The 25,023-nt window shown below is 37.0% G+C and overlaps 1 protein-coding gene across 1 annotated transcript in view; it reads left to right on the top strand.

Moving 5' to 3' along the window:
* The window catches only part of ARID1B (AT-rich interaction domain 1B), a 420,009-nt gene that overhangs the window by 150,369 nt on the left and 244,617 nt on the right, over positions 1-25,023 (top strand). Inside the window, exon 4 of the mRNA XM_040238889.1 lies at positions 1,903-2,013. Within this exon, the coding sequence (XP_040094823.1) occupies positions 1,903-2,013 (111 nt within the window). The remainder of the gene's footprint in view (positions 1-1,902; positions 2,014-25,023) is intronic.

Raw genomic sequence — 25,023 nt, forward strand, 5'->3', positions numbered from 1 at the left:
ATCAGTTCATTTAGCTACAAAGAGAAAACAAAAAGAAATTTAAAAGACTTACTAGCATCGGGCATGTGAGCCTGCCCATTCCTCATTATTAACAGTTTACTAAAATGAGTGTCTAACCACCACCCATAAATCGTGTGCACACGTGTGTATTTGAGGCACAGGTGGGGATCCCCATTTGTTTGCCCATTGTGAGGCTGTCTTGTGCCACCTTGGGGTTTTTGTAAAGGGTGAAGGTCCCTGAATGGAGGCCTTGTGCCCTGCCTGGTTTTGAAATCTTTGCTCATAATCTAAAGGAAACTATAGGACATGCAGTTGGAAGTCTGTGTAACAAATCACAAGTCTGGGGTCCAGAAACAAGTGGAGTGTGTGTGTGTATGAGTGGTAATCATCTTTCAACCTTGGCTTTTGTCCCCCACAGCCCAGTTGTTACCCTCTGCCAGCAGCCTGATTGAAGAGCTACTGTTTTAAATATCCTCCGATTGCGTGTGCTCGAGACCTCACCTAAATGTTATCAGATAAAAGCCTGGACAACTGGGTGTAATTCTCTTCCAAAAGTGTAGGGCATTCTGCGCTACTATTAGAGGTTGGATGTCTTGACCTGTTGTGTGTATAGGGAAAAGGAGTTACTTGGGAAATGCTATATTGTTGGCATGCTCTTTACCTCAGAGCCTCTTTAAAGGCAGGCCGCACCCAAATTTTGCTAGTTAAGTCTAGTCTGTACAGCTTGTGTACTTTTTAGTATCAGCTGTTGGTCCAGAGTTTCTTGGCTTCAGAAGCTGTGGAAGTTCAAGTGTATACTGTATGAGAAAGGGGTGGGGCAACAGAAGCTTTTTAGAGGGTTTCAACTCATTACCATTAATTTCTAAAGTAGTATTTTGAGAATTTAACAGGGGAAGTAAAACTTAAAGTTTCTTTAATTCTAACACGTATTTAAACTGACAGGGAAAAGAAGAGAATTTTATTTTCAAGTGATATTTTCCGTTCTTTTTTTTTCTTCCCTATCAGAAACTGGTTCTTCAACTTTCAGTGCCAATTAAGAAATGCTATAATAAGCATTTTACATTCTGTCCTGCTATTTGACTTCAGGTGTAAATGGGCCTAAAATGTTTAGTAACTAAGTGTACATAGTTAAACAACTAGAGAGCTGACATCCGGTAAGTTTGGTGTGATATTTGGTTTGTATAATATTATTTCAGCATACTATTAAACCATGCAGAATTCCTCCTAGAAAAGTATTCAAGAGGATGCCAGAAAGGCCATGTTAATAATAAGTTTCTCTACTTCAGTAGATTTTAGGTGTGTTTTCTTCCCCACTATTGTTTTATGCTTTATTATGGTTCTTTGATAACTATGCTATGTGAACATATGGAATTCTATATATAAGTATTAACTGGCTTTGTAGAAACCTCAGGATACTGTCAGCTTAATAACTGTTGTTTTATGGGTTATTGAGAAGACATCTTAAAAGTCAGTTGATAATAAAGTTTTCATTAATTACTTTAACAGTTTCAAGGTAATATTAAAGGCAATTCAACCAAAATAAAAATTAAACAAGAATATGAACTTTTGGTTTGCTCTGTTTTAACAGTTTAGTTATTGCTAGCTTTCTTTCCCATCTTTTACTGACTGTCACCTTCCTGCAAAACTCAAATACAGTCTTTAGTTTGTATGGTCGCATAATATATTTAATTGTTAATTATACATGTTTTTGCTCTTGATGATATGCTGCCTTCTTGTATTTTATTTTTGCTTCTGAGAAAGTGTTACAGAAGTGATAATTATATTTATATGTCTGCTTAAAGTAACATAAGTTGATACTTTGTGATAAGCCTTTGCTTCATCCGAATTACCAAAGAAGCTTATAATTCATTGAGATATTTCTTTATATTTGTGTTTGTTTAGGATATGTCTCAGGAAGGCTATGGAACTAGGTCTCAACCTCCTCTGGCTTCTGGAAAACCTAACCATGAAGACTTGAACTTAATACAACAAGAAAGACCATCAAGTTTACCAGTAAGACAGTTACTTGATTTGGAAATGCAATGAATTATGGATTTCTAAAACAAGCATTTGCTTTTGTTTATTGTACTTTATATTAAGACTTGGGGGACAAGTTTCTAGATTTCAGATGTATTTGTGATTTATTACTTTTTGAGCATTCCCTTCTTAGCAGCTGGGTAGTTCTGAATAAGTCTTTCATTAGTAGGTCTCTCCACGTCCAGTGTTGTAGGTATCTCTGAATCCAGGTGGAAGCCTTTATTTGGCTGATAGGTTTTGTGGCAGAAAGATGTTACTGTTGTACAGTTGTGCTTTGCATAGCATGTTGCTTTCTGGTAGTGATTCAGAACAGAGGTATCTATATAAGAGTTAAATGGAAAGGAAATTCCCATTTGGCAAATAATATAAATGATGAGATAAAGTGTCCAGTGGTGGTTTGAATTTCTTTAGAGACTTTATGTCATGAGAAATCACTTAATCTTTTTTTACCCCAAAGAAAGTATTTTAATTTAAAATTGGAAAATACAGCTTCTAAGTGTTTCCATTAGCAAATCACTGTATTGGGTCTGTTGACTATGGTAGGAGCTGAGTTACAGGTTACATGTTAATTTCCTTTAATAGTTCATCTGTGCTTAATTTTCCTTTTTCCTCCCATAGGCAACCTCATTTAAATTAAAATGAATTCCTTATAAATTAAAAGAATCTATGTGTATGAACAAATTTTTATATTTATTTTCTTGTTAAAATATTTTGATTTAAAGAATTATTGTTATTGCTTAATCTCTATTAAGAGAGTGTTTAAGGTAGGAGTTCAAACTAACCATGATTGTAATTTGAATTTCAGATATGTTTACATTAAATAAGATTTATCATACTGTTGATAAACATTTGAGAACCAGCATTTGTGAAGAATGTTATATGTGACATACCCATTTCTAAGTTACATGTAGCCTTAGAGTAGAAGGTAGGTAGAGGCTACATGATATGTAATATCTTTGCATCTGATGCACATGTGCTTGAAACTCTAATTTTTACAGATTTTATTTCTATGATGGGAGGTGTGTAAAATTTACTGTGGTCATTTTTTTAGTTATATTGAAATATTTATTGTCTAGTTATTTGGTTTTTGAAAGAATGAAAAAGGTAATGGACTCTGTTTTATGCTGTAAACTTTTTTCTTCAGCAGATAATCCACAGTTTGGTGAAGTGTGTGTGTGTCTGTGTGCGTGCATGCAAATGTACGTGACTGCTGACGATAAATGCAACATTTGCTGAATATTTGGAAATTGGCTTGTGGTTTTAGGAAATTTAAATTGACTCATGGAAAGGTGGACAGTGAATTCTACTTTTTTCCACTCAGATTTTTAGTGTTTTAGATAAGCCCATCCTTATAGGTTTGTTATTGGCTGGTGGTGTGTACTGTTTTACCGGTTGGAAAGTTTGTTATAAATTGATGCTGCTTTTCTGCATAGGTCTAAGAGTAGTTTGCAGTGTACTGCTTTCTTAATATCCATTTGAACTTTTGGATCACTTACTAGGCTGTGCTTCTTTTCATTGCTCTACTTTGGAATGAATGGTTGATGTTCAGCTAACTCTATAGCATAATTAGGGGAGTGCTGGATTGGCAAGAAGTGTGGTAGTCCCAGAAAACTGAAGAGTTCTGCTTTGGGATGCTGCTTTTTCAGTCAGTTATTAGAGAAGAGGCTCAAAGTATTTTACGAAGTGAACCAATATATTCTTCAACAAGTTAAGTCTTTTGGATTATTCTATTTGTATATGTATAATGGCTTACCTTCTTCCTTAATGCTTATCTTGCCTCCTCCCATAGAGGATTTAAGGTTGCTCATAATACAAATCTTAGGAAGCTATTGAAAAAAGAAATGCCCTGATTGGTATTTTCTTTTTGTTTTTTGTAACTCACAGATAAATAGGATGCTGATTGACTCAATAACATTTCAGTAATCTTTTTTTAGAGATGAAAGTTTCCAGGTTTTATGGTAAGTATGTAAAAGCATCAGTTAATGAATAAAGGAAAAATCGTAGAGCAGTTGGTTGTACCTACCTAAACCCCCTGCCCTCAGTCTGTTAAGATAAAAATTGGCTTCATTTAAATGAATTTTAGTGCTCTACTTTTCTTTCAACAGGCTTTGTTTGTGTAGAAAAGTTTTCTATGTAGGGTTTACAAATATATTTTTATGTAAATGCTGCATCAATATGTTATATAAAACTAAGGTAATTACAGTTTGAGGGAGAGATTTGTTGTTATTCTGTATGGCTCTAATGTATTTTTACTCTTACTAAATATTTTAGTTCCCTAACTTGGGTAAATTGATTGAATAAGTACTATGAAACTATATATATTTGTTATCTTATCTGAATTGATTAGATCTTTTGTGGATTTAGGCTGTGTCTTTTCAAGTGTCAGTGATAAAATTTTGTCTTTTTACTGAAGATTAAAGGCAATCCATCATTTTAAGTCTCTAGTTTTGTAATGTTGAGTCAAATTCAAGGTCTTACCTGTTCATTTAAGAATACGTGGTAAAAATTATTCTAATGTATAATTATATAAGTGACTGTAAGAAGAAAGCTTCTGAAGTAATTGTTTCTTAATTTTTTGCTTAAATTGAGTTAGATTGATAGAGTTTGTAGTGTTTTCCGATAGCTCTGCATGTTTGGTATTTTCTTTAGTGTATTTTTGTTATACAGTTAACTCTCCATTATGCTTGATCTAGAATTTGATTCTCTCAGCAAGCTGTCCTCTCACCATTGTTTAAATTGGTATTTGTCTATATTTGCATGTCATTAAATTCTTGGTGATCTTCAGTAGCTGATGCAGTTTTGTTTTCTGGCTGACATGGCTCTTTAGATCATCCACATAAAGCCAGTGACAGATAAATTCATATTTGTTGTCTTGCTGTCTTGGGGCCATGACCAGTAATGTTTACTTTTCACATAATGCACTCAGACCTAAGCTCAGAACAAATCTTCTGTAATCAGATTTCTATACTGATTTATCTCTTAATCATATAACCTTTTCCCAGTTGAAGTTCATTAGCTTACATATCCTTGATGTTACCATTATTAAGAAATCTTAGTATATAACATAGAATTCTATCTCCTTGCGATATTACCACTTAAAATTTTAGCACATTCTATAGTTGTTTTCTACCTCTAATATTGATATGAAATGAAGCCATCATTAAACAAAATATGCAGTGGAATGCTAAAAAAAACTGTTACAGCTTATCAACACTTTTATTTTGTAAACATTGAGTATATCTTAATTTGCACTCTAAGATAACTCCCCACATGCAATTTTAATACATTTTTGTTGAGTCTTTTTAACTTTTTCATCACTTATGGCATTTACTAGTAATCCTCTTATTGCTTTCATAGTTGTCTTGCCAGACCCTCTTATCCCTAAGAGACGAGGATCTATTTTTATAGTATTTGTTATGTTTTTAGTTCAGTTCAATCACTCAGTCATGTCTGATTCTTCGTGACCCCGTGGACTGCAGCACACCAGGCTTCCTTGTCCATCACCAACTCCCAAAGCTTGCTCAAACTCACGTCCGTCAAGTTGGTGATACCATCCAACCATCAAATCCTCTGTCATCCCTCTCTGCTCCTGCCTTCAATCTTTCCCAGGATCAGGGTCTTTTCCAATGAGTCAGTTCATTGCATCAGGTGGCCAAAGTATTGGGGCTTCAGCATCATTCCTAAAAGAAATCATTCAGGACTAATTTCTTTTAGGATTGACTGGTTGGATCGTATTGCAGTCCAAGGGACTCTATGAGAGTCTTCTCTAACACCACAGTTCAAAAGCATCAATTCTTTGACGTTAGCTTCCTTTATAGTCCAACTCTCACATCTAGCATGACTACTGGAAGGACTGATGTTGAAGCTGAAACTCCAATATTTTGGCCACCTGATGCGAAGAACCGATGCATTTGAAAATACCCTGATGCTGGGAAAGATCGCAGGTGGGAGGAGAAGAGGATGAGATGATTGGATGGCATCACTGACTCAATGGACATGCTGCTGCTGCTAAGTCACTTCAGTCGTGGCCAACTCTGTGTGACCCCATAGATGGCAACCCACCAGGCTCCCCACGTCCCTGGAATTCTCCAGGCAAGAACACTGGAGTGGGTTGCTATTTCCTTCTCCAATGAATGAAAGTGAAAAATGAAAGTGAAGTCGTCAGTCATGTACGATTCTTTGTGACCTCATGGACTGTAGCTTACCAGGCTCCTCCGTCCAAGGGATTTTCCAGGCAAGAGTACTGGAGTGGGTTGCCATTTCCTTCTCCACAATGGACATGAGTTTGAGTAAACTCCAGGAGTTGGTGATGGACAGGGAGGCCTGGTGTGCTGCAGTCCATGGGGTCACAAAGAGTCAGACACGGCTGAGCAACTGAAATGAACTGGAAAAACCATGGCTTTGACTAGATGGGCCTTTGTCAGCAAAGTAATATCTCTCCTTTTTAATATGCTGTCTAGGTTGGTCATAGCTTTTCTTCCAAGGAGCAAGCGTCTTTTAGTTCCATGGCTGCAGTTCACCATCTGCAGTCATTTTGGAGCCCCCCAAAATAAAGTCTGACACTGTTGCCACTGTTTCCCCACCTGTTTGCCGTAAAGTGATGGGACTGGATGCCATGATCTTAGTTTTCTGAATGTTGAGTTTTAACCCAACTTTTTGACTCTTCTCTTTCATTTTCATCAAGAGGCTATTAGTTCCTCTTCACCTTCTGCCCTAAGAGTGGTATCATCTGCATATCTGAGGTTATTGATATTTCTCCCAGCAATCTTGATTCCAGCTTGTGTTTCACCCAGCCCTGCATTTTGCATGATGTACTCAGCATATAAGTTAAATAAGCAAGGTGACAGTATACAGCCTTGACACACTCCTTTCTCAATTTGGAACCAGGCTGTTGTTCCATGTCCAGTTCTAATTGTTGCTTCTTGACCTGCATACAGGTTTCTCAGGAGGCAGATCAAGTGGTCTGGTCATTCCCTTCTCTTGAAGAATTTTCCACAGTTTGTTATGATCCACACAAAGGCCTCATAGTCATTGAAGCAGAAACATGTTTTTCTACAATTCTCTTGCATTTTCTGTGATCCAACAGATGTTGGTAACTTTATCTCTGGTTCTTCTGCCTTTTCTAAATCCAGCTTGAACATCTGGAATTAGTCAGTTCACGTACTGGTGAAGCCTGGCTTGAAGAATTTTGAGCATTACTTTGCTAGTGTGTGAAATGAGTGCAATTGTATAGTAGTTTGAGCATTCTTTGGCATTGCCTTTCTTTGGGATTGGAATGAAAACTGACCTTTTCCAGTCTTGTGGCTAACTGCTGAGTTTTCCAAATTTGCTGGCATATTAAGTGCAGCACTTTTACAGCATCATCTTTTAGGATTTGAAATAGCTGGAATTCCATCACTTCCAATAGCTTTGTTCGTAGTGATGCTTCCTAAGGCCCACTTGACTTCACATTCCAGGATGTCTGGCTCTAGGTGAGTGATCACACCATCGTGGTTATCTGGGTCATGAAGATATTTTTTGCATAGTTCTTCTGTGTATTCTTGCTGCCTCTTTTGAATATCTTCTGCTCTGTTAGGTTCATACCTAATTATTATGTTTTACTCAGTAAGTGTTTTCTAATAGAATTTATGTAAGAATTGTTAAATACATTCTTCCCCAGCTTCATAATTTTCTTTTTAATTGCTTATAGAATCTTTTCCAAGGTATCAAACTGACATCCAAAGAGTGTATATTCTCCATATGTTACTTATTCTAAAAGATTATATGAATGTGATATCTGTATTGGCAGGATGGTTTTATTCTTAAAACTATTTTCTTTTGTTGCAAAATGACATTTGAGTTTACTTCGATAACCTTAAGCTCCAAGAAAAAGTGGGCACTTTTGTAGTATTAATCTAAAAATTGTGTGAAAACATTATTTTCTTAGTAATATATATTTTTAATTGTGAAACTGACAAACAGTAATCATAATTTCAGTAATACAGTACAAAAAATATGTTGCTAATGAATTATTTATAAATATATATTAAAATGTATAAAAGAGGTTTTGAATTTTTATCTTCCTTGTTTTAAGCAAATAGTTCTCTCTTCTCTAGGGATTTGAAGAGTTGCTGATACTCCTCAGTTTAGAAATAACTTAATTTGTTTTTTCTTTAGAGTGACCTGCCACCGGTTTGTATTTCTGATAGCAGGTCCATTATTCTGTTTACCTAAGATACAGACTAATGTCAGTCATATTCAAAAGGCCTTTGAAGGCCCATCAGGTCATTAAAAACCTCGTTCTGACCTTTTCTTCCTTAAATAGGAAGCATTTAAAGAGGTTGACATGAAAAGGGTTTGAGCTTTCTAAGTTTAGTAAAAACTCTAAATGTCCTGTGGAATAGGGCTTATGACACTTCTATTGAGTTTGCAATTAGAAGGAAGTATTGAGGATTACATAAAACATTTCTTTCCACTTTGTGAAAGGAAGGAGGTAGTAAATGCTGGTTGTTCTTCGAAATAGTGTTAAACAGGATGTTGGAAGCCTGAAAGAGAATGGTTGGAAAGCTGTTATTACCAGGAATATTCTTTGGGGTTAGGCATTGGCAACAGAGCATGTAATCTTTTGCCTTTACCGAAAAAGAGTACTCTATGTGTGTGTTTGCTTTATTAATCTTTAATGACATATGTGGGGTTAGGGGTGGATTGTCATGTACTTTGGAAGCATGTAAGAAAAGCAGTATGCTAATAAGAACATTTGAAGTGTGTGGATTTGATAATATAGTTCCTGTGAGTGATTAGAAACTATTGGAAAAAGCTTTAGTAAATGGAGCATTTTTTTTAAACTCGGTTTTGCATTTTACCAAGTTCTCAACCCATCTAAGAACACAGATTATTAAGATGATCTTAACCTGTTAGTTGGCAGGTTTTTGTAAAACTTAAAATCTGTCAAGTAAGAATTAAATGTATGGCTACTGAATGAACTTGTAAAAACAATTTTATTTATATCTTGAGCTTGATTTAAAGGTTGTCATTAAAAGGTTAAGTGCGTAACTGTCGTTTGTTGATTGATTGTTCTCAAATCATCTTGAACATTTAAAAAATTCCAAGTTAATAAAAGAGAAGTTTAATCTATTGCTCCCTTATCCCATTGTTCAGCATTGATTATCCCCGTGTGCAGCTGAAGACGTCAGGTGTTGGTTATCACTGTTTCCTAGGTGTCATTAGACTGTGTTGAGTCTTGGTGTCATGGAAGAGTTGTAGAAAGTGGGTGCCTGGTGAAGGGAACAGGAGGTTCTCTTAGGATGAGTCTTGTCCACACAAGTGTCTGTAGATGTGGTTAACCATTTGGCACAGTTTTGAAACTGAAGGTACAAACACATTTTAATACCTTGGAGAAGTGTTAAGTGGAGCACAGCACACTCCGTTTCTTAACTAGGATTTACCATATTTACAAATGTAACTTTAGCCTCTGATCTATGCTATATGGAGATGTCAATTTTTTTCAGATTAAATTTGAGAGAAATATGAAAAGACCTTGCTTGAAAGTCCTAATGTAGAAAAAATGATAGTGACTTTGACAGATGTTTATTTTCTAACATGGATTATTTCTTTAAGATGTGATAATCTGTAAGTTTATCCCCCAGAGTATTTTTGTGATACTTTGAAAATAGAGGAAACAGTTGAACTTGAGCAAGGTAAGATGTCGTAGGAAGTGGAAAGGTATGTTTCTCTCTCTTTCAAAACACTCTTCCACTTAAATGTTTGTTCTGTAAATGAATGTTTAATAAAACCTCACCAGTTTGGATTTCTTCCAGGTTACAGCAGGCTAAATATATGGAAAGTCTGAATAAATAAATATTTTAAAAGAACTATAGTTTGTTTTTAAATAACTCAAATGGTTGTGTGCAAAGTGTTTCTAAATTGAGATCTTCTAGTCCTTTTGAAATACATGGATATTTCTAAATTCCTTATAGCTGAGATATTTGCTTAGTGGCAAAGTGTTATTTTTAAAAATTCACCTAATTTTTAAAAGCACATTTTAACTAAGCATATCCCCCTGCAGACCTTTTCACATAATATTCTGAGGCTTTCCATTTAAAATTTGGGGAAAAGGAATTTTAACCCATTTTATGGAACTGTCAATTCAAAAGAAAAAATGGATTCCCATAAAAAATACACAGTAGATAAAATTGGAGATGAAGAGGGGCTGAAACATAACTGATTTTCAGGATATTGGTTTTGATAATAGAAGGATAACTATGATCTATAGTTGATAAATGAAGCTCATTAAGTAAGGGATGATAAATGCAGATATTCCTGGCTAATAGAAAAGTCGGCATACATATTTTGCTGTAACAAAGGGGAGACTGGGAGGTTCTGACCAGCTTTTGGCTCTTCAGGGGGCCTGTGTGAGCCCATGGAGCCTCACAGGCTGGAATGCATGTAACTCTCAAGTCTCTTTGCAGACAGCCGCAGAATCATACCTGGACATAAGCCTGTCTTACCAGAGGGACAGTCTCTGGACAGAAGGGGGCAGGCAGCAGTGTTGGACTTTTGTACAAACCACAAAAAGCATTGTGTGTGAGGGATTCTCACCTGTGGGCACAGGGCCTCAAAATACAATTTAATCCATTTTTGTTGAGTCTTTTGACTTATGGCATGTACTAGTCATCCTCTTGTTATTTTATGGTTGTCTTGCCTCTCTCTCTCACCCCAACAGACTAGAATCTTTTCATAGTATTTATTATGTTTTCAGTAAGTATTTCATAATAGAATTTATATAAGAAGTTTTAAATAAGTAGGTCGTTGTCAGTGTAGCTTCTTTGAGTTTTAATTTTGATCTTTTATGAGAACAAAAAAATGAGTGATGTTCAGAAGTACCCTTTCTTATTTTAAGCTACCATTTCTGTTTCTACAAATGGTAGTTCTTGGCATGTTGAGCTAGAAAGCCTCCCCTTTTTCCTCCTAGTGCTTCGCCTATTCTACCCCTCTAGAGGGGTAGCGGGCTTCCTCCAGATTATACAGGCTTAGCCATTGTTAAGACTTGGAATGCATTGAACTTTATATTAGCCAAGTTAGCTGGGAAGTAAATTTTAATTTGCTGAGATCTAGTTTGTAACTGGAGGCACGGGTCTGTTTTATGTAACAAGAGATATATAACCAGCAGGAACTCATAGTAGCATTTGTAGACATGTTAATTGCTCTTATTTTTCTTTTGAAGTGGAGGTAACTATTTTTAATAATAACTGTCAGTTTAGGAAAGGAAATAAATATATATAGAGAAGGTTCTTACCTGAGAGCAAAAATTTCTATTCTTCTTTCACAATGTAAGATTTTAGAGTTGTCTCTCTCTCATCTTTTTTCTCTGCCTTCGCAAAATTGTTGTAAAATAACTGAATGGTCTTGTTTTCCTTTGTTTGGGTCAAGAAATTTTAGCTGAAAATTGTTACTGTGTGAAAGAAGATTATTGACTCAACAAGCCTTCAATTTTCCGTGAATAACACTCCCACCCCCTAGCTTCAGGAACATGCCGTGCATGCATTCTATTTTAAAATATAGACTGTAATTTAAAACAGGCAGTTTGATGCCCCACTGAACTTTGTTTAAGCCTTGAATAAAAGAGGGGGAAAAAAAACCTTTAAGCCACAAAAAAGTGACTAAGCTTTCACAACCACTTTTCTTCATAATACATTTTATGGGAAAAAAAAACTTCCAGGTACTGATACTTTCTCTTTCCTTATGACCTGTATTTTCTCCAGTGTTAGACTGTGGTGGTTGCGTTTTTTTCTCTTTGTTTCATTATAGGGCTGTCATTCACTGTTGAAAGTGTTCAGAGTAGTGTTCATTTGCACTGGAATGTGTGTGCTGTGTGCATCTGTGCATGTTGTCCATATACAGTGTGTGTGAGAAGACTGATTCTAAAACTGAACACATAGTCTTTAGTATTCATTTATTGATAGCTAATTTTCTAGAGTTCTCTTTGTTTTAAGTAGTACCTGATTATTAGACTAAAAGTGAAAGTGTTAGTTGCTCAGTCATGTCTGACTTTTTGCAGCCCTGTGGACTGTGTCCATGTAATTCTCCAGGCAAGAATATTGGAGTGGGTTGCCATTCCCTTCTCCAGAGTAATAGACTAGACTGATATAAATGTTTACCTGTAATTATTTTTTACTGTCAGATCATTATAAAAATGATTCACTGGAAAGAGGCAGTTGATAGTACTTTCCTCCCTTCTCACAGAAATGAAAGTGAACAACTTATAATAACTTGTATGGAAGAAATGATGACTTTTTTTTAATAAAATAGTATATTTTGAACTGGAAACCTGTTGTAATGATAATGCTGAATGGGAAACAGAGCTGAGTCTCAGCCAAGGTTCTGATCTTGAGTAGTTTGTGTCACTGCTCAGGATGTGTGTGTCTGAAAAGTGAATGTTAGAGCATGTTCCAACTTCTAGATTTTACATTAAAGCCTTTCTTTGTTAGTATATAAGAAAAGCACTGATAAAAATGAACTCTCTGCTTTCAGGAAGAAATTTAATGAGAGAAAGGCAGCCATCTAGTAATTGTCAGTAATGGTCTGTGTACGCCCTTGGTGGTTTCTCTCCCATTCTTAGGAGCCATTTGCTTTTGAACATATTTAGGGATTTGAAAGTAAAAATCACTTAGTCATGTCCGACTCTTTGTGACCCCATGGACTATATACTCCATGGAATTCTCCAGGCCAGAATACTGGAGTGGGGAGCCATTCTCTTCTCCAGGGGATCTTTCAAACCCAGGTCTCCCGCATTGCAGGCAGATTCTTTACCAACTGAGCCACCAGGGAAGCCCAAGAATACTCGAGTGGGTAGCCTATCCCTTCTCTAATGGATTTTCCTGACCCAGGAATTGAGCCAGGGTCTCTGCATTGCAGGTGGATTCTTTACCAGCTGAGCTACTAGGGAAACCCTTAGGGATTTAGGGCTTTGGGTTTGCCTAATTGAGAGCCTAGCCTTACTCTTTAGGTCATTGGGGAGCCGTGGGCCTTTTTGTGGACTCTGTCTCTAACTTCTCAGGAATTGCAGAGGTACCCCTCTCTCCCCATGTGATCAGTCTGAGAGGCTGAGGTATTTGAGTCGGGGACATCTAGGGAGGAGAAAAGTTCACAGAGAAATTGAGGAGTACATATTCCAGATTCTTTATGAACTCCTGCTAAAGCGAGGGTGGGGGGTGTGGGGGCGGTAAAAATGACAAAGAAGCTGCAGGACAATGAAATCTTGTCACTATGTAATGCAGAGTCTAATGCCTTTTTCTCCTGGACCAGTGGGAACTCGGTAGAGACAGTTTTCTGAACTAAGATGATAAGGCATGAATGGATTTTAATTTCATGCTGGTGAAAGAAAGGCCCTGCTAGTCTACATCTGAGGACTCTATTTACTTCTGACACTCCAGGTTTACATTTATATATCATAAAGTAGTTTAATAATAATTCTGCTTTCTCAACTGAGATTTACCATCAGTGGAAATATTAGTGACCCAGGAATATAAAAGCCATCATTTCTTTTCAGTGAACCCAAACCAGTTTTAATGCCCCCCTGCATTTCTACATTATGTTTCTGTGTGCTTTTTAAGGCTTTGGAGCTTGCTGGCTTGATCTGGGTAGAATGCTATGCTATTAATACAAGCCTGTCTTTTACTTGTTGCTTTACTTCTGTTTCTATCGAAGAACATAATGGTGTACCTTGAGGTGGTTAGCATAGACACCACCTGATCCACAGGTAAATGCCTTCTCTCAAGGTAGGCTAGAGTGACTGAACCTGGAGACCACTGAGTGACAGGACCGTACAACAGTATCTTCCTGCTCCCATCTGAAACCTGTCCTCATACTGATACTCTTCTCCTTTTTCAGAATTTTCTAACGTAAGTAGGGATTTTCACAGGTCTCTATTTCTTCCATGGATTTGGGTGGTTGAGTGCAGTGACCCACTTAATACCTTCTGCCACTAAAAATATGTGGTTGGTCTTTTGTAAGTATCTGTATCTAGAGAAAATTTGGCTTCAAAATAATAATACATGAATTATATGTAATAATTTATTTGTTATCATTTTAAAATATCTTGTTTTATATAAGTAAAATTTTCAATTAATTGACCTTGAAACTGCTAGTAACAGAAAAATAAATACGCCCAGAATAGATTTTTAGTGAATATCCTAGGTAAAGTACATAAACTTTAAAGGACTCCCTGACATCTGTTTTGCCTCCTCGAAGCCACATCCCACCCCATTCTTCTATTTTTGAATGTCTGGGACTTTCAGGTTACCAAGACAAGTGAATTACACAAGACTTTTTAGTTATGAAAAGCCTTCATTTTCAGAGTGCGCTTATTACTGCCGGAGACAGACAACTTTAGAGCTCTTGTATTGTCTCAATAATGAGGTGAGTCAAATTATTATATTACTATAGGTAAAGTAGATGACTGGTGCAAGTTCGATACATGCAGCAAGGCACTCAAAGCTGGTGCTCTGGGACAACCCAGAGGGATGGGGTGAGGAGGGGCGTTCAGGATGGGGAGACACATATACACCCGTGACTGATTCATGTCGATGTATGGCAAAACCCACCACAATATTGTAAAGTAATTAGCCTCCAATTAAAATAAATAAGTTTTTAAAAAGTGCTAGCAGTGAGAATGCAAAGGGAGACTATTGTGGAAATAAAAGGAGGGGTGAATGGTGGATGCTTTTAAGGTTTTTGAGCTTAGTGACCAGGAGGTATGATAGCGTTGGTGACAAACACAGAAATGGTGGTGGGGAGTTGGTTTGGGGAGAAATGAATACCTAGAGATTTTTGAGATTAAAAAGCATAATAACTGAATAACTGTGCTGGAATTCTAAAGCTCCTATAAGAAAGTAAGTCAGCTTTGCTCCCACAGCCTTATTTTTTGTATAGTTCTTTATATGAGTTTAAAATGGTTGCACAGACTTTAACTTTACATTTCATTTACATTACATTTCATTAACTTTACATTTCTTGGAGATGATTTGAAGACTGTCATATCAGAGTTTGTATAAATAACTCAGCAGATCATTCCAGAAAGTTTCTAACTCTAATTGGAATAAGACAAAAGAGTACAATCTCAAGAAATCGCTGAAACTTTAGTATTTTTTTTTTTCTTCTGTTGATATTCATGGCTGGTCTCATTTTCTTTGCTTTTAGGATAGTGTAGTAAGTTATATCCTAATATGTTACTTTCCTTAGATAGGTCCAGGTTGTTTTATATTGCTGTGTTTGGTTTACTTTTGAATGATTTAGACTTTTTTCCTTGCTGTACCAATTCATTTTGGAGGAACATTCATTAGTTATCTCATTATAATTTCTTCTTTCCATAGCTTGTTTTGAGTATGTGTGTTTGTGAGCCTAGTATACAAATTTGTGTCTTGTGGTGGCAGGTGGGGGCCAGTGTGTGTTTTCCTCTTTAATGGTGACTGTGCAAGGGGGCAGGGAACCTAGTTTTAACATGCTGTTTTTGAAAGATGTTCTCTTTTACTTTAGAAATCGTTGACCCTTTGAGCACCTAGAGTTTCTGTGATACATTGGAATCCCAGCTGAGGAAGTGGGATCTCAGGAGTGTTACCTTGAACTCTAAGGGGTTGCTCTCTTGGTTTTTGTCAGGCCTCCCCCCGCTACATTTTCTTTACTTTTTGAAGTGCTATCATTTTCACTTCCTACATACAGAGCAAAGGTTTAATATAAAGAGTTCTTAAAATGTTTGTATTTTTACATATTTAATTTGATTCAGGTTTTTAAAATTCTGTTTCCTAAATGTGAAAATAGAGACTCAAAAATGGCAGGAAACTTGCCTCACAGTTCGACAGCAGCAGAGTTACATTGAGTCTGTAGCTTTTTCCATTATAGCAGCTGCCTATATGCCCACTCCTCTTGTCCTTATGAACTTTGACTGTTAAACCTAAAAGTCCTTCTTTTTTAAAAAATAAAACGGCTTTATCAATTTGATTAAATTCATGAGCATACTTGAATGAATATGAATTGGTTCAAATTTCCCCAAGTTTTTACTTTTCATAGTTACTGCATTTATGCTTCTCCTGAATTATCATGCCTAAATGTTGACACCCTCAATTAAGGCACAAGATGTCACTTTACGACACCCTCAAGGCAAGAGATGTCACTTTACATGGAAAAATTCAACTACATTTAACAATCATTTATTAATTGCCTCCTTTGTTTAAAATTTTATATTAGGTGTAATAAAATAAAAATAAAATTTTAATTATTTCACCAACTTATTAGTGTTTGTTCTTTCCTGTAAAAATTTAGGGGCTTCCCAGGTGGCACAATGGTAAGGAATCTGCCTGTTAATGCAGGAAATGTAGGTTTGATTCCTGGGTCAGGAAGATCCCCTGGAGAAGGAATTGGCAACCAACTCTAGTATTCTTGCCTAGAGAATCCTATGGACAGGGGAGCCTGGTGGGCTCTAAGTCTATGGAGTCTCAAAGAGTTGGACATGACTTAGCGAATGAGCATGCCATGCACACATGTGAAATAACAAGATATCCTTTTAAGTCAAATACATAACATACTATATCTGTCTGTGTCTCTGTCTATCTGGGGACATGCCTAATTGACGTAGGAAATAATACCTTTTGAATTCTGCTTTTTTAATCTCAACTGATTTCAGTGAGGTTAAATAAATATGTTATGAATCAGGTTATATTTTGCACAGGAGAAACACCTGGTTTTTCAGTATTGCTTTTTCAGTGAGTTATATTTATTGATGTTTAAAGTATGCATCCTAAATAAGGCACTTTTGCAAATGGTTAATTCATAAGTTAACTTTGTTTAGCCAGCAGTGGAAGCTAGTGATAGGACAAATGATAGAGGGAATGAAGATGACTTTACAAATATAAATAGATTTAGATACTGTATTTTTTTTTCAACATTACTATCTTGTTATGTGTGTATGCTAAGTTGCTTAAGTTGTGTCCAACTCTTTGCAACCCTATGGATCATAGCCTGCCAGTCTCCTCTGTCCATGGGATTCTCCAGGCAAGAGTACTGGAGTGGGTTGCCATGCCCTCCTCCTGGGGATCTTCCCAACTCAGGTATCAAACCCGTGTCTCTTATGTCTCCTGCATTGGCAAGCAGATTCTTTACCTCTAGCACCACTTGGGAAGTTCCTGCTTTTTCATTATACTGACCATTAAACTGACTAGTTTTACTTCTGAATTTACCTATAACTATTACAAACCTAGTTTCTTATTAAAATATATAAAGTTTAATGTAATTAATACATTTTTTGGCCTCTGACTGAATTTTTTTATATTGTGGCATTCTAATATAAAGTGTGACCCAGATACTATGTAACTTGGTGACCACATTTAAGAATATAGATTTTTTTCATATACAAAAGTGTTTAAAAAACAGCATGGATGTCTTTCAGTATGTGTTCCTATGAATTATAAATAAATTTGTTTATTTTTAAATATACCGATGGCTCCTTTTAACTCAAGAGAGTCCTGTTGTGAGAGAAGTTTTCATTTCCTAGCATGTTTTTATGTAGATTTTACAACCTGGGTGCTTCTAAAAAAGGTTTGAGTTGACCTACAGTAAAGTATTTGTTTGAACTACTGAAAGTGGAATACAAATTTTTTAAAAATGTTTTAAAAAGGTAGACACAAACAAACCATGATAATGCAGTACCAGAAATAACTTAAACTTAAGACTGCATTCCCTACTACCAAGGTAGAAGGGGGAAATGAGGTTATATAATTTACAAACAATTAAAAAAAAACATTTTTAAAGGAAGGACTATCACTTTTCCCCTATTATTTTTTAAAAGGAATATGCTATAAAGGAACATATAAAATTCTCCTGTTAAAATAATGAATAATGCCAAAATATGGGTTTTCTGGGTTTTTATATTAAAGAAGTATTTTCTTCTTTACTTGGGATGATTATCCAGGGCCTGCATTAGGCATCCTGCCACAGGAATGAATGATTGGCTCTTTTTTTCTATAACTTGCTCAAGTGTCAAAATTATAAATTCAGCAGTTTTGTCCAAATTGGTAGCTTCTTGAACCATTTTCATTTCACATTTTTAAAAATAATTATTTTGTAAGCATATTATATATTATAGAATGAAAGTCGTTTAGTGATAAAATAGTTCAGTTGTAAAGAGAGTATATTTAATCAATTTTTGAAGGATAAATAGTATTTTGTTTTGTACTTTGGCATTTTCCTGTTGTTTGTTTTTATGGGAGAAGATTGATAATCTTTGTGTTATAAGAGACATTTGGACTTAAGCTTAATTGATGAGGCTGATGATGTCCTAAATTTTACAATACAACATTACACTAAATGGTTTAATTATCATTACTCCCATTTATATCTCATGGCAAAATTTATGCAGTTTATTTTTCTTGACCCTCTTGGCTTGAGTTCACTATGAAGTTGGAGATGTGTTTTTCAGGAGAAAAAGAATAAATCCATAATATGTCTAGTTCCTTCAGAGTTATAGTGGGGAGGAATGTTAAAACAGGTGTGATGTATCTATATCTACACACCCTCTTCCCCCCACCACCCAGCTCTCAGGACTGGCCATGAGAGAACAGCTCTATTTTGGTGGTTGTGTCTTGTGCTTTATAGAGAGTGGGTATGGGTAGCAGGCCAGTGACCCAGTAGAAGAAAAGGATCTTGACAGCAGCCTGGTTTTTAGTCCACAACTTATCTTTCCTTTTCGGCCATTCGGCAGCCTTAGCAGGGCTGGGAACAGAGTGGGCCCTTTAGATCTGTTGAAAAGGGACAGCTGTATTATGTTCCTCTTGCTGTAAAGAAATGGGACTTTTAGTAAATGGCTACCCACACCAGTATTCTTGCCTGGAAAATTCCATGGAGAGAGGACCCTGGAGAGCTACAGTCCTTGGGGTTGCAAAGAGTCAGATATAACTGAGCACACACATACAAACCAATAAACTGAATTTGAGAAGAAGAAAACTTAACATAACAGCAGTAGGATTATAATACAACGACCTTTGTTCATTTGCTGGCCTGTTGAGTCGTTTATAACCTCCTTCAAGTAAAAACAAGTCCTAGTATTTTGTTAGCTCATCCGTACAGAGAATAAACCTTCAAAAAGACTTTAAGTTTTGTATTGCATTTGTTGCTGTTGTTCAGTCGCTAAGTCATGTCCTACTCTTTGCAACCCCATGGACTGCAGCAGGCCAGGCTTCCTTGTCTTTCACTGTCTCCCAGAGTTTGCTCGAACTTATCTCCATTGAGTTGGTGATGCCATCCAACCATCTCATCCTCTGTTGCCCGCTTCTCCTCCTGCCCTCAATCTTTCCCAGCATCAGGCTCTTTTCCACTGGGTCAGCTCTTCACATCAGGTGGCCAGAGTATTGGAGCTTCAGTCTTCCCAATGAATATTCTGGGTTGATTTCCTGTAAGAGTGACTGGTAGGATCTCTTACAGTCCAAGGGACTCTCAAGAGTCTTCTCACAGTTCAAAAGCATCTATTCTTTTAGCACTTAGCCTTTTTTATAGTCCAACTGTCACATCTGTACATCACTACTGGAAAAACCATAGCTTTGACTAGATGAACCTTTGTTGGCAAAGTGATGTCTCTGTTTTTTAATAAGCCGTCTGGGTTTGTCATAGCTTTGTCAGGATTTCATTGCCTGTAGGAAAATTACTTGCTCAGGATTTTGTGTCTTTCTCAGCTTATAAAGGTTTGTGCTTTTAAACATTGTTCAGCTGGAAAATCATGAAATAACATTGTGTCAGCTTTATGTTTTTTTTTTCCTTTTTAGACACAAAAATCTATAAATTGGCAAAAATTTTTCTAAGGATTTTTCTCTTCAAAGGGCTTAGAAAAATATCTTGAGTATGTTGGGAATAGATTGGGTGGTTGGAAAACAGCTCCAAGAGTTGGGTAGCTGTTCTCCAGTAGCTGAAGTGCACAAAGCGATTTTGCTCCCTTAGCTGGCTGCTTGAGCTTAAAACAATGTTTGACAAATGCTGGAGTTCACAAACGTAGGAGTAGCAGTTACGGAGGTGGTTTTGCAAGTCTTTTGGAACATCCATGCACATCTTCAGTCACTCTTAATTTGAATGAGAAACAGGATGGTGGAAGCTATTTTTATTTTCTCCTGGGAGCAAGAGAAAAGGAAGGCAGAAGTCTGTACCATGTAATTTTAAAAAAAGAAAAAAAAATCAAATTCCATTGAGATTCTTTCTTGTTTACTTTTTGTTTTACTCTCACTGTCTCCTAGTGTGTTTGACTAATGTAAGTCTTCCCCCAGGAATATGAGAATATATGGTACAGTCCATCTCATAACCTTCCTGGATATTTTTATAATTTATCATCAGCTGACACCGCCTGGGTAGAATATTCTTACCACTCCCTCTGGCTGCTGGAAGTCTGAAATTACATCTTTGTCTTTGAAGTCAGGCATACTGTTAGCGTTGCTATGGCGACAGGGTGGGTAATGGCGTCCACAGACAGGAGATTGGTATTTAGCGTTTAAATGCTGCTGTACACAAGGCCTTGATTTTTAGAGTGGTTACTGAACTATCCCCTTTTAGTAAATGTTTAAAAATTACATTTTTACATGGTCTTACTAGATTAATAGTCATGGTTTATTTCATTTTAACTGCAAGGATAAAAGCATTATTCCATTAAATGGGTAGGTTTTTTTTCCTCTTTTGGTTTATGCATTATTAACACAGGCTTTCCTGTTTTGCTTGTAACATTTTATAGGCTTTTTCAAACATGCAGTCAGATTTGCTCTGTTGCTCCTTTATTTTTGGGCTTAACTCATTGTGGGCCTGATCTTGGAAAATTTCAGAGGAGACAAAGTTCTGAGGAGGAACTAAGCTTTTAAAATATTGAAAATTAATGTTGTATATTTTTTAAAGCTCTGAATAAAACAATGATAAGTGATCAGTCTTTTCTGTGAATTGCAACAGTAACTTTATTTTTCAATGTTTCTTTTGTTTCAGGTTTCTGTTTAATCCTTCTCTTATACTATACGCTCACATAGGATATTGAAGGAAAGACTCTTTATAGTTGTGGGGAACTATGGGACATCTTATAAAGGTTTTAGTGCATAACTTTTCAAGTTTTAATAAGTGATATTCTCTCGCTTATTAAATCTGATCTGAAGACAGCTGCTTATATTTATTTGTGATTTGTTGATTCTTGATTGTTTTGTCATTACAATCATGGTGAATCTTAAAAGTTCATAAAATATATACATGTCCCTCCCTACCTGATATGTAAATTGCTTCTAAAATATAATTTTGAATGCCTTTTGCAGTGGAAATTACTACTTCATAAAGTGTTTTATTTCTGATAATTTAAATTGTTAGGGAATTCTTCCTCATAGTAACTTGAATGTTCCCTTGGATTTGTATTCTACTTCTGTGTCTTTAAACCACACAAAATAAATCTATATTTGTCTTCTATATCATGGTTATTCATATATTTGAAGATAGTTTTTAACCAAGTTTTCACTAAGCTAACTAACTTGTTCCTTTAAGTATTTTACCAATTATGGGGGTTCAAGTCCCTATACTACCATGTTCTTAACTCTAATAAACTTCATTTTTGTGTAAACACCTTGAAATATGAATCCAAAACTAAATTAAATACTCCAAAGTAATGGCTAGTATAGCCGTATATATATATATGGCTATATCCATCATATATATGTGATGTGTAACAGCTGCATCCCGCACTGGCACTCTAGTGGGAGCTATTCATACTTCTAAGGCAGAGGTCTCATCCATCCTGCACCTGAACCCAAGTGTAGTTTTCACATTTAGACTTTCTGAATGTGGTCTTGTCTGAGGCCATAGTTCAAGCCTGCTCATGTGTAGTTGGATCCTGTATCATCCATCGTCAGTTCAGTCACTCAGTTGTGTCCAACTCTCTATGACCCCATGGACTGCAGCATGCCAGGCTTCCCTGTCCATCACCAACTCCTGGAGCTTGCTCAAACTCATGTCCATTGAGTTGGTGATGCCATCCAACCATCTCAGCCTCAGTCATCCCCTTCTCCTCCTGCCTTCAATCTTTCCCTGCATCAGGGTCTTTTGCAGTGAATCAGTTGTTTGCATCCAGTGACTAAAGTATTGGAGTTTCAGCTTCAGCATCAGTCCTTCCAATGAATATTCAGGACTAATTTCCTTTGGGATTGACTGGTTTGATCTCCTTGCAGTCCAAGGGACTCTCAAGAGTTCTCCAACACCACAGTTCAAAAGCATCAATTCTTCGGTGCTCAGCTCTCTTTATAGTCCAACTCTCACATTCATACATGACTACCGGAAAAACCATAGCTTGGACCTTTGTCAGCAAAGTAGTGTCTCTGCTTTTTAATATGCTGTCTAGATTGGTCATAGCTTTTCTTCCAGGAGTAAATGTCTTTTAATTTCATGGCTGCAATCACCATCTGCAGTGATTTGGGAGCCCCCCAAAATAAAGTCTCTCACTGTTTCCACTGTTTCCCCATCTATTTCCCATGAAGTGATGGGAACAGATACCATGGTCTTAGTTTTCTGAATGTTGAGCTTTAAGCCAGCTTTTTCACTCTCCTCTTTCACTTTCATCAAGAGGCTTTTTAGTTCCTCTTCACTTTTCTGCCATAACGGTGGTGTCATCTGCATATCTGAGGTTATTGATATTTCTCCCGGCAGTCTTGATTCCAGCTTGTGCTTCTTCCAGCCCAGCATTTCTCTTGATGTACTCTGCATAGAAGTTAAATAAGCAGAGTGACAATATACAGCTATTTAGTATAATTCCTACTTTTGTGTCATATGTCAATTTTATCTCATAATAGCTCTTGATATAAACAATTAAATGGACCAAATGCAGAACTTTTTAACATTCTGGTTTTGCCATTCATCCAAGTATAATAAATATATTCTAGGTCATACCCAACATGTTAACCACAACACTATCCTAAGACACTTGGTCAGTGGCTAGAGTGGGTATCCAGAACAAGTAGAACCATATTCCTATCGTGTATGCTATAGTACTACTTTTCAGAATTATTCATTGTGGGTTATACAGGATTTTTGCAATTAAATAATACATATAAAAACTTTATAATATTGAAAGTTGTACATAATTTGCTATGGAGATAATTTTAGTTTTACTAAACCTAACTTTTCCCTGTGAGAGAAGAGAATCTTCTTTGTAAACCAGTTAACGTTGCTGCATCCGATTATGTGCATTGGCTTTTTGTCTATATCCACGAGGAATATTCAAGATAAACATGAAGAAAAGGTAGAACAACCTGTGTTCATTCCCAGAAGGGCTGTAGCAACAGAACCCTGACTGTGATAGGTCCAAGGCAGAAGAGAGTCCCCCTGGTTGTTGGGAGTCTTAGAAATGAAGCTATCCCATTTGAGCAGCCTAAGATTTCAGGTAATGAGACCCAGAAGCCATGGCGTATTCTGTCAGGATGGTCACTGGAGATAGCAAGTAGTGGATGCACGTGCCTCCTCTACTACTTCCACATTTCTTTGTATTTATCTGTGTATCTGAGACATGCCTCAGGCTTCACTTTTCATCAGCAGCTGTCCGGAACTGTGGAGGTTCTAGGTACTGGGGAAGTTAAAATGGGTGTAGTGTCTTCTGAGCATCCAAACCTTGGAGAAGATGTGCACCGGGGGGCCTGGTACTGGGACAGAGACCAGAGTACCTGCTTCTTAGGGTAGGGGGCTTTGCCTCCTTGCTCAGCACTGCCTGTGCCAGGGAAGGGGAAGGGTGAGCCTAGTGGGTCATTAACAGAAAAGACATTCTTTTGTGAATGGGTCCCAGGCCCTTTCATATATTCATGGGGGATAGGTACACAATTTCTGCTTAGACTTGTTTTAAATAATAAGCCATCTCCTCCCTCCCCACACCCATATGCACACCTTCTTTCTCTGCCATAGCCAGGGTTCTACTTCTAGAGAGAGGTACCTGGAAGGCAGAACACTCAGAAATGAAAAATCTGATACTAAGTTGTGTACACTGGAAAACAAAAATTGCTTCAGACCATTGCTGCTCCACAGAAGGCAGGTGGAAAGTAGTCCTCTAAAGGTGATCTTTAGGGACATTATTCCCTCCTCCGTCCTTTAGTAGGCACTGTGTGTCTGGTGACCCTTCAGTTCAGTTCTGTTCAGTCACTCAGTCGTGTCCGACTATTTGCGACCCCCTGAATTGCAGCACGCCAGGCCTCCCTGTCCATCACCAGCTCCCGGAGTTCGCCAAAACTCATGTCCATTGAGTCGGTGATGCCATCCAGCCATCTCATCCTCTGTCATCCCCTTCTCCTGTCCCCAATCCCTCCCAGCATCAAGGTCTTTTCCAATGAGTCAGCTCTTTGCATGAGGTGGCCAAAGTACTGGAGTTTCAGCTTTAGCATCAGTCCTTCCAATGAACACCCGGGACTGATCTCCTTTAGAATGGACTGATTGGATCTCCTTGTAGTCCTAGGGACTCTCAAGAATCTTCTCCAACACCACAGTTCAAGAGCATCAATTCTTTGGTGCTCAGCCTTCTTCCCAGTCCAACTTTCACATCCATACATGACCACTGGAAAAACCATAGCCTTGACTAGATGGACCTTTGTTGGCGCGGTAATGTCTCTGCTTTTGAATATGCTATCTAGGTGACCCTTAAGCTTCTCTAACTGACCAGCAGCTTTGGCTTGAATTTGAGGTGACGGAAGGGCAGATTCTAACTCCACTGAAAGTCTAAATGAGAGTTTCATTAAATGAATCTCCCCCAAAGGGAAAGTATGGGTGAATTTTGGTTCTGAATATTTCCCTGTTTATAGCATTTGTAGCAGAAATTTATGTTATAGGAACTTTTGGATATTCTAGATCAGCACTGTCCAATAGAACATTCTGCAGTGTCGGAAATACTCCGTATCTGTGTTCTCCAACAGCCATGTGTTGCTATATAGCACTTGAATTTTAAATTTTAATTAAATTTAAATAACCACATGTGGCTAATAG

This window comes from Oryx dammah, unplaced genomic scaffold (genome assembly GCF_014754425.2).
Source record: "Oryx dammah isolate SB20612 unplaced genomic scaffold, SCBI_Odam_1.1 HiC_scaffold_4, whole genome shotgun sequence".
NCBI lineage: Eukaryota > Metazoa > Chordata > Mammalia > Artiodactyla > Bovidae > Oryx > Oryx dammah.